Raw genomic sequence first — 16,904 nt, 5'->3', positions numbered from 1 at the left:
GTTCCGGGCCCGTTCCACTATGCTAGACCACGCCTCCTCAGGGATCTCCATCATCAGGTCAGCCTCCCATCTCGCCTTCAGGGACAGTAGTGGGGTGGCAGTCTCCGAGACCATGCGCCTATATAGACACGTGACAGCCTTGACCGTCCCCGCCATCATCACCACGTACTGGCAGCCCAGAGACAGTTGCGGCTCCGTCAAGCCCGTCTTCCAATGCTTGCGGATCGCCGATGTTAGTGCCGCGTGAAGGAGGAAGTCCCCCCCGCCAGTTCGAAGCGGTCTCTCAAGAGGTCAAAAGGTAGCAGCACTCCGTTCTCATAGAGGTCCCCCATGGACGTCAGCCCCTGTAGCTCCAAACTTTCCAGTCGGTGCCATGAGCCTCCATGCGGCAGCACCCCGCACAGCTTGAGCGGGATCTCGGGTGCGTATGGGACTGCGATACGGCCCCTCCGGAGGTATCTATTCCAACATTTCCGGGCCGTCGCAAATTCCTGGGTGAGGTGGAAATCTCCCAACGGGAGCCTCAGAACAATCCGGGATAACACCTGAACCGGTCCCGCCGGCTCCCCCTGATCCGTCCTCCTCTCTCCTGGCTCGCGCGACCCATTGCATCAGCCATTGCAGCTGAGCCGCCAGGTAGTATAGTTCGTAGTCTGGCACCGCTAGTCCTCCTTCTGCTCTAGGACGGAGAAGTGTGTTGTGCGCCACCCTGCGCCTGCCCGCCCCCCATAGAAAGCTGATCACCATCGACCTCAGCCGCCGGAAGTAGCTCGCCGGGATCCAGATTGGGAGGGTCCTGAAGAAATAAAGCAGCCGCGGCAGGGTCACCATCTTAAGGAGCGCCACTCTCCCTATTAGTGATAATGGGAGCGTGCTCCAGAAGTCGAAGTTCACCTTAGTGAGCCTGATTGCCGACCCAATATTTCCCTCAAGGATGTCTGCTTTATCATGGAAGATCGAGGTACCTAGGTAGTGAAGACTCCTCTCCTCCCACGTCACCCCTTCCGTGGACTGTGGACATATTCTGCGCTGGCGGGTCGGGAACAGGTAGGATTTCGCCCAGTTCACCCGCAGGTCTGACACCCTGCTCAATGATTGTAGGAGGGACTTAGCTCCACGCAGACAGTCATTCGAGTCTGCCAAGAACATCAGCAGGTCATCTGCATACAATGCGATGTGGTGTACCGGTCCATAGACATCCACCCCTGATATGCCCGCCCCAGCCGGGCTCACGCCGCGAGGGGTTCGACGGCTATGACAAACAATAGGGGGGAGGGAGGGCACCCCTGGCGGGTGCCCCTACCCACCGCACACATCTCAGAGATGACTCTTCCAGTTCGGACTCTCACCGTCGCGTTCCGGTAGAGCAGTGTCGTCCAATCCACGAAGCCCTCGCCTTAGCCCAGCGTACGCATGACATGGAAGAGGTAAGGTCATTCCAGGCTGTTAAAGGCCTTCTCCATGTCTACTGCGAACACTACCGCCTCATCGCCATCATAGGTGTCAGCCTCCAAGACATGTAGGAGCCGTTGTATGTTAAGCGCTGTGTTGCGGGCCGGGATAAAGCCGGATTGGTCCGCGTGGATCAACGTAGACATATGGGGGAGCAAGCGCGTCGCCAAGATTTTACTCAAAATCTTATAGTCCAGATGGAGCATGGACAGTGGACGATACGCCGCCTTGTCCCATGGCTGTTTGCCCGGCTTTAATAGCGGGACGATAAGCGCTTCACCAGTGGTCACCAGAAGGCTGCCCAGCCGTTTCGCCTCATTATAAAGCCACGTCAGTCGGGGCGCAAGGAGGTCAGTGTAGGTGAGATAGAATTCCGTTGGGAGCCCGTCGGAGCCCGACGTCTTGTTCCTCGCCTTGCTCTTGATGGCGACTCTTACATCCCTCTCCTCAATTTTGCTCCCGAGTAACTTTGCGTCCTCCTCCCCCAGCTCCGGCAAATCTAGGCCCTCCAGGAAACCCTGGAATTCGTCCGCCGAGGGCAGGATCCTGCTACGGTAAAGCTCCGTGTAGTAATCATAGAATGTCTCATTAATTCCCTGCTGGTCAAACCGCGCCACTCCCGAGTGATCTCTGAGCTCAAGGATGACTGAGCTCCGGCGAGCCGGATTGGCCAGCCAGGCCAAAAGAGCTCCCGTCTTATCGCGCTCAGAGTGCGCGAGTGTGAGATAGGCCTTGTAGTCGAAGCACCGGAGGCGCTCCATCGTCGCCGCCACCATTTCCCGCGCCGCGAGTAGGGCCTCATGTGTGTCCGGTCGCTCAGGCCTTGCTCTCTCCAGCCGCCGTAGTTTCTCATCCTCCTTTGTAATGTCCTCTAGTAAGGTCCTCCTACCGCCCGACGCCGTCACAATGCATTGCCCCCGCACCACTGTTTGAAGACGTCCCATTCAATCGCGGCGGAGCCCGTGGTCCCCTCATTGACCTGAAAGTACGCCTCGATGTTCGAGGCTATTGTGGATCGGAAGAACTGATCATCTAGCGCCTCTGGGCGCAGGTTCCAGGCAGGGATTCGTGGGCGGCGCTGCGACCAGCGCAGCTGCACAAGTAGCGGGTTATGATCGGAGAGTGTGTGCGTAAGATACTCACTGTGGCACACCTCTGCATGCACGTCCTGGGAGCACAGGAAGGCATCGATGCGGACGTGTAAGTCATGAAGGGCGGAGAAAAACGAATAGTCCCTGTCTGACGGATGGTTAGCCCTCCACGAGTCGACCAGACCCCATTGGCATTGCAAGGCAGACCGCGCAAGCGCCAGTCTGCCAGCCGGTGCATTCGGTAGGGGGGATGCGATCTGTCCAGGGCAGTGTCAGTCACGCTATTAAAGTCCCCGACAAGGAGCAAGGGTTCCACTAAAAACGGGGCCAGCTTGCAGGACAGCAAGGAGAGAAAGGCAGCTTGTTCTACATTCGGGGCATACAGACAACCCAATGTCAGGTCCCTCCCATCTAGCTTGCCTCGCACCATGACATACCTACCCTCTGGGTCAATTAATTGCTGTGTGCATCGGAACGGTACTCCCGCCCGTACCCAAATGGCCAACCCCCTAGCATATGCGGAGTAACCAGTGTTGTAGACCTGTCTCCTCCATCTCCGTTGTAGCGCCTTCCCCTCCTTAGCTAGTAGGTGTGTTTCCTGGAGGAAGGTGAAGTGAATGCCTCGTCTAACTAGATAGGAGTGAATCTTGTGACGTCGATGCATGGTATGCATCCCTCTTACATTCCATGTGAGACATTTGTAGCCTACGTCGGGTCCCATTGCAGAGCCCATCGTGCTTCATCCACTCTCTCAGCGACCCCCCCGACACGCCCAGGTCCCACCCCCATCCCCCTCCAACCAGACCAATTAAACTCCCCCAACTCCCATTCCCCAGGACAGACAACCAACGTGGAATCCCCATCCAAACTCTAGTAGTGAAAGTGTATCTCAACAAGAGGGCTTGGGTGGCCAGGACGCCGACCCAAACAGGCACGAAGCCCCCCCGCCCCCATCTCTCCCCCCTGGAACATTCAGGAGGACCCCCACGGCTCATTCCCCCCCATAACTCAGCGATAAGTCCCAGGATGCATCCACATCTCTCTGCTCAGCGTCCGAAGATAGCCTCAATTCCCAGCCCAGTACCTTACAAATGTGTCCAGCGTCTTTCAGACCACTTCAGCCAAGGATTCCGTCCGCTGTTTGGGGAGTCACCACCGGCAGGTCCGTCTCCAAAAGATCGTGCACACTACTGGAGCCAGGACTGGGAGCACTAATCTTCGACTGCTCCGATGCACTACTGGAAGGGCTAGCGTCTCCCTGGCTGATGGCCACCACTGCCAGCGCCGCCTTAGCTTTTTCCTGCTGCCATCCAGACGGGGGAACCAGACCTCCGCGTCGGCATCGTTTTGGCAGAGCGCCTCTGAGGCGAGGTCTGCGGAAGGACATCCGCGCCCGACTCCCCCCTAGTATCCAACCAGCTCCAAGCCACCTGCGGCGTGGGAAAAAGGTGAGTGTGCCCTCCAACGACGACCCTCAGCCGAGCCGGGAACAACATGGCATAGGGCAGCTGCAGCGACCTCAATTTCCGCTTGACCGCCATGAAAGAGGCCCGTTGTCTTTGTACATCTCTAGTGAAGTCCGGGAAGACCATGACCTTGCTGTGATCAATTCTCAGGTCCGGCAGGTCCCTGACCCTCCGAAGGATGTGGTCTCGATCTAGGAAGTGCAGGAGGCGCATCACTATCGGCCGCGGCGGGCCTGCCGGTTTGGGCGGGCGCGAGGGGACTATGTGGGCCCGCTCTAGGAAAAAAAACGGGGAAAGTCCCTCTGGAGCCACCTCAGTCCACAACCATCCCTCCAAGTAGGAGACCGCATCTTGGCCCTCCACTTTTTCCGGGACCCCCACGAGGCGGAGGTTGTTACGTCTGGAGCGCCCTTCGCTGTCCTCGGCCCTGAGCTCTAGCACCCGGACTTTCTGCGCCACCTCCGCCAATGATGCTCTCAGAGTAGCCACATCTCCAGGCAGGTCTTTCAGGGTTACCTCCGATGTCGTCACTCGCTCCTTCAGCTTCCTGTGTTCGTCCTTCAAGAGGGTCAGGTCCGATCCGATGGTGTCTATTCGCTTTTCGAGAGCTTCTCGCGACGCCACTATTGTCTGCATAATGTCTCCAAAGGACGGATCACGCGGGCGGGTCGAGCTTCCTGGCCCAGGCGCCGGCACATCCTCCTCCACGAGATGGCCTGGGTCATCCAGTTTCAATGTTTCAAAGCCCTTCTTTCTGCCTCCTCGCACCATGCTGCCGAGTGGCAAGACTTGCGTGCCCCTGCCGTGTCCTCCAGTGATTCAAAGCTCCCCTGGTCGTCACTTCGGTACCGCTGCAGTCATTCGGCCCCTCCGTCCATCCGGGCTCCTCACCAGGGGGGGCACCAGTCCGCCGACCAACTCAGGGAGCAGGCCTCGCTCCACCAGGGTGACGGGGCGCCAGGGTCCCCGCTCCAGGCGTAGGGCGAGTCCCCCCTCTCCGGGGCAACACAGACTTTTTCGCGCCTCCGGGCGCTAGGTCCAGTCTAGCCCCTGGCGCGCGGGCTCCCAGCGATCCGTCGCCCCTGGCCAAGAAGCAGACCCTCCCCGCTATCAACCCGGGCGCCTCTCCGAAGTGGGCGGCAGGTCCCTCCGCCTCCGCGTGCCCCACCGCTTAAGCCCGCTCACCGCCGGCTTGTAGGCAATGCAGGCGTCACTCTTCCCAGGGCGAGGGGCACCAGGGTTTCCACCGCAGCAGCAGGGCGGGCCCACCACGCAACGAGGCCTCAGGATCTCCGCTGCCGATAGTCAGGGCAGCCTCCGTCACACGGGCGGCGCCATCTTAGGGTCAGGCAGCTTACTAGTCCTCCACCCTCCGGTTTCACCAGCGTTGCAATGCCAGGCGATGTCTCCTACCTCCCTCAGCTCAGGAGGGCCTCCGCTGCCGTGTGGGCGATTCTCCTTGCTCTCCTGGGCTCCCCGCCGCTGTTAGGTCCTCGCTGTCAGGCGGAGCAGGCAGGGACACCAGCCGCCATCTTGGGCGCCCGCCACTCCGGACACTCCACTGCTCGAAAAGTGCTCGCTTTGGACAGCTGCCGGGACTTTAGGGCCTCCAAGTTTACCCCCTGTGCTCCCCAGACCTTCCTGCGTGAGTATGGGGGTCCGGAGTTCGAGCCGGGGGTCAGGATATGCTTCGTCGAGAGGCGGGCGCGGAGGAGCTCCGGAGTCCGCTTCCACCAACATCGGCGCCTAAGCCACGCCTATAGAACTAGGGAGGTTTTATAACAGTTTGCGGCCTATGTAAGACGGCACAGGCTGAAACAGGCTAAGTCGCATGCCAGGCAACAATATGACTGGGTATTCCTTGACATGTGATTGACTCTCACCCAGCCCTATCAACCTTTCAGAGACACAGTTTCCTCATTGACCATCAATGGGTAGGTTACTACCTAGCTCGTATTTTACTGGCCTAGAATTCATTTTCATGTCTAGGTTGGGAAAGTAAATTAGAAAATGAAAACAGACTGTGTTTTTGTTTCATGACAAAGTTAAAACAGCACAGGGTTGAACAAATCACTTCGAAGGTTATTTACAATTGTTCATATTATTCTTAGGCTATCGTTAAAACAAATAAGGAAGAAGTTCCAGATTGATCATATGCCGACACCAGCTTAGGGTCCTTGCAGAATCTCCTAAAGGGAAGAACTTGCTGTCAGTTATTTCACACAAAAAGAGACAACCCTTTCAATTGGTAGTTAACAGGTTAAAGTCTAGATGGAAAAACTGCCCCTCACTGACAATGAGAATGCCCCCATCCTTGTGTGCTACTTACTAAACAAAGCAATCCCTTCCTTACAGCAACAAAGTGATCTCCCCTCAGCTCTCATGCAAGTGAGACACCAGTCACAGAGAACATGCTGCAGGCACACAATACAAACTGACACTCTTCTGCTTCTGGATTGGCCTTGGGAGGGCTAATGGGCTCCGTTGGGAAGGCGTGGACCGCCCTCAAGAACGAGGCCTGCTTCCAAGCATACCCTAGTACCCTGATGAGGAATCAGACAAAGCGTCAGCAAAGAACAGTGCTTTTCAGTAATCCCAAAGGGGGGGCACATGCCTTACTAACACAGCAGTTTTGGGCATTTTATACCAAGTTACATTTTGTCGTCTTCTTTCTCTGCAGAAGAGACCATATTTTATGCTTTTGTAGGCAATCAGATACCTCTCCTTTAAGTGCTTGTCCTGCCCCAGGGCCAACCCTGAACTGTAAACTTGCAGATACAGATACACCTCTTTTACAGTTTATTACAATCACTTGTGTTGGTGTTTGCCTATGCCAAATACTATAACTTCTATTAAATAACTGGGACTTAAGGACGGTCTATGCAAAGATTTTAAGCACCATGGATGTCATTTAGGGGTCGAAGTTGAGAAGCATGGCTTGCCCCTTGAGACCCCCAACTCTGTCTTTACAATCAGTGGCCCCACAGGTAACAAAAGCAGTGCAAGAACAGATTGATGAGCAGAACTTTTACTTTATCACATTTTGATAAAATATAGGCATTCGAGAGTTCAGCACTCTTTAAAATAGGTCATAAAATGAAACAAATGCTTGCGATAACAAATTTCAATAAGAAAAATGTATAACATTTAATAGAACAGTGTGGGTTCTTGCTAGCAGGCAGGTTTATTTAGCATTGGTATCGAAAAGCTTTTCGGTTTTCAAGTACGTCACTGACATTTAGAATTCTTCTTGGCTCAAATAATGGTGAAACTGTTGAAGCTGCCTCGAGGCCACACCCAATAATGTGTTTGAATAACACAGTCACCACTATACTTCACAAGAGTGATATCCCCTTAAATGTAATCACAAGTAAAACTTGTTAACAATAATGAGTACATCAAGGCAATACCATAGTTAAAATGCAATATAAGGTCTGTCTGGATTAGTACTGGTGGGCATGACCGCTGCTGGTTTTTAAATGCCTTTTTTCTGAATCATTATGTAATTTATCAAAACATTTTCTCAGAGTAATACACGAGATATTAGTATAGTATGGTTTATTAGTTTGATAGCATGCCAATTAGGCCATACAAACCACACATCTCCTAACATATCAATAAAAAATACAATTCTCTACAAATTAATTATCAATAAAACAGATAATATTCATGTGCAGATCTATACATCCAATAATGAACCTGCAAACCAGTGCTCTAATTAAAAAATAACGCACACATAAAACTTCAAAAGATAGTTGTTGTGCGTACCTGATGGAGTGGAAATTTCACGGTAATTTCTCAATGCAAAACATTATTACCTCTTGTTTTCTGCTAAAAGGGGATGGTACTTTGCCACCGTTTTATCACCAATAAGCAGACTTTGCATAAACATGAAAAAATCAAATGCAAATAATATTTAAGGCAATAACGAGAGTTGTGAGTAGTTTTAAAGGGTTTCATTTTTTAACCAAAAGTCAAGGTTCTCCGACTCTTTATTCATTAGTCAAATCAGGTTACAGAATTGAAAAATAGAATTAATACAGAACATATTATAGATTGTATACAAAGTGCTCCATAAAGGAAGAAAAAACTCTATTTCTAATGGATTTCTAATAAGGCATAATATGTCAGTCAGAACTGTTAAAGAGCTTTAAGAAATATAATGTAAGAGTGAGTTTTGCAAAGCTAGATCAATTATTAATAATTGGCAAAAATCTCTCATAAAGAGAAATAAATGCATAGGACAAATCAATATTTTCAAAGCCAGTTGGTCAAAGCATAAATCTTAGCATCTAAATATGCTCTTGTACCCTAGCTAATTCTCTATCCTCCCGCTGTTCATCTGCCTCTCTGTGTCTAACACAGAAGCTGCCCATGGGCCCCTCCTTCCTTGTCTCTGCAGAACTCAAGAAAAAAAACTGTGTGTTCTGCAAGCGTCCTGTAAATAAAAAAAAATAAGGAAAAAAGGCCCCCACACCTCAGGTAGCAACCAATATGTCTAACAAAAACACATATGACTTATTCTTCATTGTTTTGTAGAATAGGAGTTTCAGAACACATCGACACATCATCGGCTGACTGGACACGTCAATCAGTGGAGTTATTGTAAATGTAACACATTTGAGTCTTGTGCTAAATGACAATCTCCTAAAATCTTGAAAACAATTACATTTTCTTCAACAAAAAAAGTATAATTATGCGGAAACAGAGAATACATATTATAAGAAAAATGTGTGCTTTGCAGTTTTTCATTCTACGTTATGAAGTGAAAAAAGCATTGTCTAAACAATTGCCTACTGGTCAAAAGTAAACCACAAGCGTAAAGTATAAGAAAGGTCTTTCATGAAGACAGGAGGAACAGGAAGGAAGAGCACATTCCATTTCTTATCTCAAGGCCTGGTACTGTGAGACTTCCAAAGCAAAATGAATCACAAGCACTATATTTTAGCTTTTCTACACTGTAAAATGAGTGTTAATTCAGCACAAATATATTCTACCTCTGAAAGTTTCAAAACACATTTTCTAAATTAAATGTACATTCTATAGTGAGGTTAAATCTAAAATAAACACAATTAAACAAAAATGAATTCATTGATTGAGCATGGTTTTACATGATTCATTAGACTGAAAGCACATGCACCAAAACTATGCGTGCCATTTTTAAAATCCAGTTTGTGTCTGAATCTCAAAGCAGTTTTTTGTCATTCTGTAATGATAAAATCTATAGATAATATCTGAGCTCCATCATACCCAATCCCCTGTATCGGTCATTTGGCTATATAAGCCATCCCACCCAAAACCCAAGAGATATTGTGTATATATATATATATATATCCAAAGAACCACTTCACCACAAAAGAAAGCGCAGGAGGCCAGAGGGGGAGTCTTTGAAGAAACTTTATTGCCAAGCTGTAGGTGGCGCCGAATGCATTTCGGCTCATTCTGCCTTCCTCAGCGCCCTGCACCCACCAGAGTCTGAATGAACGCCAGCTCCTGTGCTCCGCCTAATGTAGTGGTGATGTCACTGGCACTCCTCCCCCAAGAATTGTCTGCTCACCTATTGGAGGCCGCCCGTCATGTAGCAGACTCCATCCCCCAGAATGCATCATGGATATGCAACCGGGTTGGTGGTGTGGGGATCAGAGATGAATGCTGCTGGTTCCAGCGACTTGAGCCCTGCTGGTTAAACTCTTGTCCTCACTGCCCAGGTCTAAAGTCCCTCCTCAGGTCCCCTCGGGCTGTGACGGCCGTAAGGTAGCGTGACAAGTTAAGCGGGGGATACCATGAGGCTCATAGCTCCCTAACGGAGGTAGAATACCCCCTGCCGCATGTGTCTCACTCTGCTTGCGGCAGACTCCGGAACTCTTGATTCCTCAAGCGCAAGAACCACTTCAAGCAACGTGTTGCCAGTTCTGTCTGAGTCTTTTAATGGCACAGGGCCTTCCGTACTGCGCTTCTGGCATCGCGCAGAAAATATCCAAAGAACCACTTCACCACAAAGGAAAGCGCGGAGGCCAGAGGGGGAGTCTTTGAAGAAACTTTATTGCCAAGCTGTGCAGGTAGGTGGGGCCAATGCATTTCGGCTCATTCTGCCTTCCTCAGCACCCTGCACCCACCAGAGTCTGAATAAACGCCAGCTCCTGTGCTCCACCTAATGTAGTGGTGATGTCACTGGCACTCCTCCCCCAAGAATTGTCCGCTCACCTATTGGAGGCCGCCCGTCATGTAGCAGACTCCATCCCCCAGAATGCATCATGGATATGCAATCGGGTTGGTGGTGTAGGGAGCAGAGATGAATGCTGATGGTTCCAGCGACTTGAGCACTGCTGGTTAAACTCTTGTCCTCACTGCCCAGGTCTAAAGTCCCTCCTCAGGTCCCCTCGGGATGGGACGGCCGTAAGGTAGCATGACAAGTAATGCGGGGGATACCATGAGGCTCACAGCTCCCTAACGGAGGTAGAATACCCCCTGCCGCATGTGTCCCACTCTGCTCGCGGCAGACTCCGGAACTCTTGATTCCTCAAGCGCAAGAACCACTGCAAGCAGCGTGTTGCCAGTTCTGTCCGGGTCTTTTAATGTCACAGGGCCTTCCGTACTGCGCTTCTGGCATCGCGCAGAAAATATCCAAAGAACCACTTCACCACAAAGGAAAGCGCGGAGGCCAGAGGGGGAGTCTTTGAAGAAACTTTATTGCCAAGCTGTGCAGGTAGGTGGTGGCAAATGCATTTCGGCTCATTCTGCCTTCCTCAGCGCCCTGCACCCACCAGAGTCTGAATAAACGCCAGCTCCTGTACTCTGCCTAATGTAGTGGTGATGTCACTGCCACTCCTCCCCCAAGAATTGTCCGCTCATCTATATCTCAACAAATTTGACCATTATAACAATTTGACTTAGAGAAACAAATTGTGCAAAAAACGCAAAATGTGCACATTTACGCACAATTCATAATCATGAGTTTAAAAGTTTGCAACCAAATAAAGTGCTTACATGCCCACAATTGGCAGTATTGTGCAAAGAGCAAATACCATTATTTTGAAGACAAGGGCATAGTAGCGAACCTTATTGATGCAATGGACAAATATGTTGCTAAACCCCAGCACACAAACATATTATTACATTGCAGAATTATCCTCATCAGATCTCTAAAATGACATACCTGCAGCTTGCTAAAAATCATTAATAGCAGACTATGTCTAATTGTGGCAAAAGAGCCACAGAAGACAATAATGTGCGAAAGTGACAATACATCCAGCTTACAGAGAGGGCAGGGATCTTTATCCAATCCCCTGTGCCTAACCACCCTCCAGGTTTGGTAAAATGCAAGTACTCACGCGTGAGGGTCTCAAGGTGCTGGGGGGAGATGAGGAGCTGATCCATCTAAGTGCTGGGGTCATTTGAAGAGCCAGGTCTTGAGGTCTTTCCTGAGCTGGGGTAGGGTGGGAGAAAGTCTGAGGTTGAGGGGCAGGGTGTTCAAGGTCTTGGCAGCAAGAAAGAAGAAGGACTTTCCTCCGATTCTGGTCTTGCGGATCTGTGGGATGGTGGCCAGGGCGAGCTGAGGGGAGGGGCCGTTTCGGTGAGTTGAAGGAGACGCAGCTATTCAGATATGCTAGTCTGGTGTTTTGCAGGGCCTTGTAAGCATGGGTGAGAAGTTTAAATATTCTTCTTCTGTGCGCCGGGAGCCAGTGGAGTTTGAAGAGGTGTTAAGTGATGTGCCTGTGCCAGGGGGGTTGAGGACAAGTCTGGCTGCAGCGATCTGGACATTCAGGAGCTTGCAGAGGTCTTTCTGGGTTACACCGGCATGGAGTGCGTATCCGTAGTCGAGTCTGCTGATGATGATGATGAGCGCGTGAGTGACGGTCTTTCTGGATTCGGTGGGGATCCATCTAAGGGTCTTTCGCAGCATGCAGAGTGTATTGGAATTGGCCGAGAATACTGAGTTGATCTGGTGGTCCATAGTGAGTGATGTGCCTAGTATGATGCAGAGGTTTCGTGAGTGGTACTGGGGGGAGTTAATAGAGCAGAGGGCCAACAGGTGTCGTTCCATTTGGAGGGTGTGTATCCCAGGATGAGGAATTCTATCTTGTCTGAGTTAAGCTTCAGGCAGCTGTTCTTCATCCCGGTGGCAACGGCTTTCATCCCTTCTTGGAAGTTGTGCCTGGTGATGTTGGGTTCGTTGGTGAAGAAGAGAAACAGCGGAGTGTCATCGGACCTGACCAAACCGGACCTCCAGGACCCAGCGCCTAACAAATCTGCTCTTAATATCCCTCAGGTAAGGCTGGATTTGACCCCTGTGATATGCCACCCATAGATGTTGCAAGTTGATTCTCTTGCAAACATCAGCAAAGTCGCCGTTTAGCGAACTCTTTTATAAGCATTGTAGTGCCTGTTTCTGTTGGAACACCGACAAATTTAAGGGAGTATACCCTGCAGGAAAATTAAGGGAAGCCTTGATACCCTGTATGTTATTTACCCATTGACCTACGTGCTTCCCTGGTAAGTGGAGTTGTATGTGATGCTTCAAGGAGCCTTCTTCTGCTTTTAAGAGACAGGTCCAATAGTTGAGCACCCTCTGTCTGCATTTAAAAAGAATTTTAGTAAGGCCCAGCTCTAGCCTCAAGGCACTATTCACTGAGCCTGGAGGCAATCCTAACCATTTTTTTCCAAATGGTTGCTTCTATAATTTGCAAATGCTTAACATGTTGTTCTAGCAGAACCTCTCAACAATGGAGCAAGAGAGTAACAATGTTTGAATTATAGGCCACCCTCAGCACTTCAACAGACTTATGGCACAAATCAAAATCCAATCTCTGGAGTGCACCAGAAATCAACTTTGCACAAGACTCTTGCAACGAGACATGAGCCCGAAGTCCAGATTGTGTCTAAATAACAGGCCTAGATATATGTATTCCTTAACCACCTCCACTTAAACAATGTTTGAAGATGATGAATGCTAATTATATTGTATTTCCTTCAGTGTATTCCCAGACAAGTGGTCATCATATCAATTTACATAAAAGAAATATTAGCTTTGGAGCACATTCCTAAGGTTTCCAGGAAGTATCCTTCATTCAAATAAGTCTGTGGCCCAATCATTGTTTCAGGCAAGGGTGGGTTTTGCATTGAGGTTTACAACATGGATGTTTCACCTGGTGTTTTTAGCTATGTCGATTCAATACAATACATTATTTTACAAGTAATCGAGCTTATTATTGAACTATGAGGCATATAATGTCACTATATTGAAAATTGTAACCTTACCTTGAGGTCCTTGAAAATATCCCCTTTAATTTCTGGTATTCTGTTGGAGTCCAATCTGAGTTCAGTCAGGTTCCCACAAAATCTGAAATATTTTTCACCCAGTCGATGAAGTTCATTGTGTTCCAGGCTCAATACCTGTAACAGTGACAGGATCTCACATAATTCAGGCTCCAACTTGGAAATAGCATTGAATCCGGCAAATAATTGAGTGAGTTGGTTGTATCGTGAAAGATTTGCTGATGGTAATGTGGTCAACTGGTTATGAGAAAGATTCAATACAGATATGTTGGTTGGTAAATCAGGCGGAATAACCTTCAGCTTGAGGTGGCTGCAGTCGGCAATTTCCTGGCTGATCTTGCATGGATTTGCGGCTGAAGTGCACAGGATGCATAATGGAAGCAGCCGTAGAAGTTTGCTAACCCAAAAAGGAAAGTCTTTCTTCATGGTTCTTTTCTGCAAAGGTACATGGAAAAATCATAACATTTCTTTCAGAAAATGCACTTTTCATTGTTTAAGTCAATGCAAAAACTAGTGGTTACATTTTAACAGTCTGCTTTTTAGTTTACGTTCATGAATTACATTCAATTCATCATAAGTCAGAAATTTGCTCCTGTAGACTTATCCTTTCTTCATTATCGCAGTTTCCGAACAGGATTGCTGTAATTCTTTATGAATTCCAGGTCACAGACCTGAATGACTATTTACCCATGTGTAAGTGTAGATTTATTAGTAGATGTAATCCTCCAATGGGACAATGTTTTTCTAGTGCAAGACATCTTTACCACATACCACGGCCAATGTCCACATGGGATAGAGTAGTGATTTTCCCTCAACAAAAGCAAATCTTTGACCGCCTCAGGGCTGGATTGTGCCTGCCAAAGATATAACTATATGTTGGCAGGTATCCCTGCAGAGGAATACCCACAAGCGCAGTTTTATGGATATGTAAAATTACTATATACATCTGTAATGTTGAATACATCAACATGGTAGAGTAATCCAGCACATAAGATAAACTGATATGAGAACATACCTTTGTGAATCCAGACCAAAGAATTCCATGAACACTCAGCAGAAGCTGTAACTGCAGCAGCTTCCTAGGAGTACTCACATGCATAAACATTTATCATTCTCACATATTAGAAAAAAATCAAGTCATTCAAAACAATATTGGTTGGTACAAACGTAGCACCAAGACAATGTACACTTTGATGGAGAAGCTCTTACAGTCTGCCTCAAATGACTTCTTTTTCAAACATCTCTGGAACTGAAGCATGTTGTAATAAAAACAAGGGTCTACGGAAATTAATCTGCATTAAATCAAACCAGTGACCTAATTTGCCAAACAAGGCCTAATTCCCAGAATAGAGTGCTGGAATAAAAATTGCTTTTATAACTTCTTAGTGAAATCAGGATGGTAAGAAAAACCGCCACAGACATAGGAGACCCAACTCAAGGCCTGACCTGGATGAAATCAAATTGCCTCAAATTAATCTTGGATAGGACAGAGTTGGTAGATTTTGGGATGAACGCCTCGCCATGGGACTCCACATGGTGTCCCACAGACCTTGGATCCACCCCCATACCCTACTGGCAAGCGAGAAACCTTGGAATCATCAGACAATAAACTGGGTATGGCCACCCAAGTCAAAGCAGTCGTCTCGGCCTGCTTCAGCATGCTAAGGATGCTGAAGAAAAATTTCAAGTGGCTACCAGACAACACCAAGAAACCAAATACTCAATGCCCTATCACCAGCAGACTAGACTATGGAAACACCCTCTACAGAGAGATTACAAACCTGCTCTCAAGAAGTCTGCAGACCATCCAAAATGCAGCAGCGAGACTAGTCTCAAAACTCCAATGCCATGCACACATCACACAACACTTTAGGGAACTCTACTGGCTCCTGATGCATATGCGAGCACACTTTAAACTCCTCACTTGCACCAAACCCATGACACTGGTGCTGCCTGCCTAAACAGCTTTATTCATTTCCAAGAGTGTTCCAGACACCTCTGCTCTGCCGGTCTCTCACTAGCACACATCCAAGGTATACAGAAAAACAGAGCAGGGGGGTCGTCCCTTCTCATACCTGGCACCTAAAGGCTGGAACGAACTCCCACAACACATCAGAGCCTCCTCTCTTCTTGACTTCCGCAAGAAGCTGTAGCACTGTTTTTTTCGTTAGCTTGTAAGAATCAAAAGGAGGGGAGGTAGAAGTCAAAGGGGTGTGGAATCGCAATAACACCTTTCAAAAACCAGGAGTCTCTCAGGGTTTTTCAAGAGTCCCATACCCACTAGAAATCACCAGTGTCATGTTTCATCGTCGAGTCGACACTCAAGACACCTAGTGTGACTGAGTGGGCTAAGCCTCCCTGAGAAGGGAGCACTTCTTAGTGAAATTGTCAGTGGGATATGTGTGGTGTATGTAAAATTACCTCAAATATCCCAACATGATTGATTCCGTTCCTGGGAATTTGGGTAAGGTTAAAAACAAAAAGGGATGCTAACTGGGAACATATCAATGATCCCCTATGTCTCCAAAAAATCACGTTCTACATGTTTCAGCCACCTAGGCCCAAGCTTGGTCTCATGGCTTTGCTCAGGACCGCTCTATGGCAGATTTTATTCTCCTACGTGTGGAGACAATATCCTATAAACAGTGTTTCAGTGATCGCTATTAGTGATGTAATAGTGAAAATTGACTCACATAAAATGATGCAAGTTCAGGAGTTACATATTCCACTGGTGCATTGGCCCAACACCTGTAAGGATGAAGAACGGCACATACAACAGAACACTGAAGAAAATTAACGATCATGGTTGTCTGGATATATTGTCCTGGATACCATTTTTCATCTCACCAGTAGTAAGCACTGCAAGAAACTACAAGAATTCAAAGTTACTGTAATGGATCGATGCACGCGGAGGCGGTGTGTAGATTAAGAGAGTTTATTCTTAGAGAAGAGCCCACAACGCTCCAGAGCAGCAGAGCGGAATCCACCAGCAGCAGGACCTGCTGTGGAACCAAACCATTGCCTAGGAACCCCAGGAGGCTTTGTAAGTAAACACATTCGAGGGAGCACTGGGCTGCCGCGGGTCCTCAATAAAGACCATTACATGAAGCATATACAAATGTAACACTTACTTGTTAGACCTGTCTGACTTTTTGGCGAAGTCCCTCCTAATTTTTATTTATTTTGTCCCCTTTTTGCCCCTCATACCCTTGTTAATTTTTGTGTCTACTGACTTTTTGTAGGTGTTGGTCAGGGGGATAGGTGTTTTCTTCCCCCCTCATAATCTTTTACCTTAGGCCCAGAGGCCTGTTCTGACAGGAAAGTTGGCACCACCTAAAATGGTGGCCACCAACTGCCCCAACTGTCACCAACAGAACCTGGCTATAGCCTAACATAGGGCATTCCAGAACCTTCTGGTCCATTCTGGACCACTGAAGGGCAGCCTATATAAGGCGGAATGTGGGGCAGCCATTTTGTCTGTCAGTGAGGAGCAGCTAGAGTGAAGGTTGAGGTCTAGTAGGGGTAGGATTCTGAAGGGTGGTTCCCTCTACAAGAGTAGCCCCCTGTCAAGACTTTCCCACCTCCTAGTCCTGTTGTCCTAGCCAGGTTAGCCCATCCT

The 16,904-nt window shown here is 48.6% G+C and overlaps 1 protein-coding gene across 5 annotated transcripts in view; it reads right to left on the bottom strand.

Annotated features, from left to right (window-relative positions):
• The window catches only part of TLR3 (toll like receptor 3), a 489,232-nt gene that overhangs the window by 274,203 nt on the left and 198,125 nt on the right, over positions 1-16,904 (bottom strand). For all 5 annotated transcript variants that reach the window (XM_086962543.1, XM_086962544.1, XM_086962542.1 and 2 more), the window contains one exon: positions 13,268-13,720. In XM_086962543.1, the coding sequence (XP_086818669.1) occupies positions 13,268-13,711 (444 nt within the window). In that variant the 5' untranslated portion in view covers positions 13,712-13,720. The remainder of the gene's footprint in view (positions 1-13,267; positions 13,721-16,904) is intronic.

This window comes from Lissotriton vulgaris, chromosome 3_1, assembly GCF_964263255.1.
Source record: "Lissotriton vulgaris chromosome 3_1, aLisVul1.2, whole genome shotgun sequence".
In the NCBI taxonomy this organism is placed as follows: domain Eukaryota; kingdom Metazoa; phylum Chordata; class Amphibia; order Caudata; family Salamandridae; genus Lissotriton; species Lissotriton vulgaris.
The sequence above is the reverse complement of the archived record's forward strand: the minus strand, read 5'-3'. Positions and strand labels throughout refer to the sequence as shown.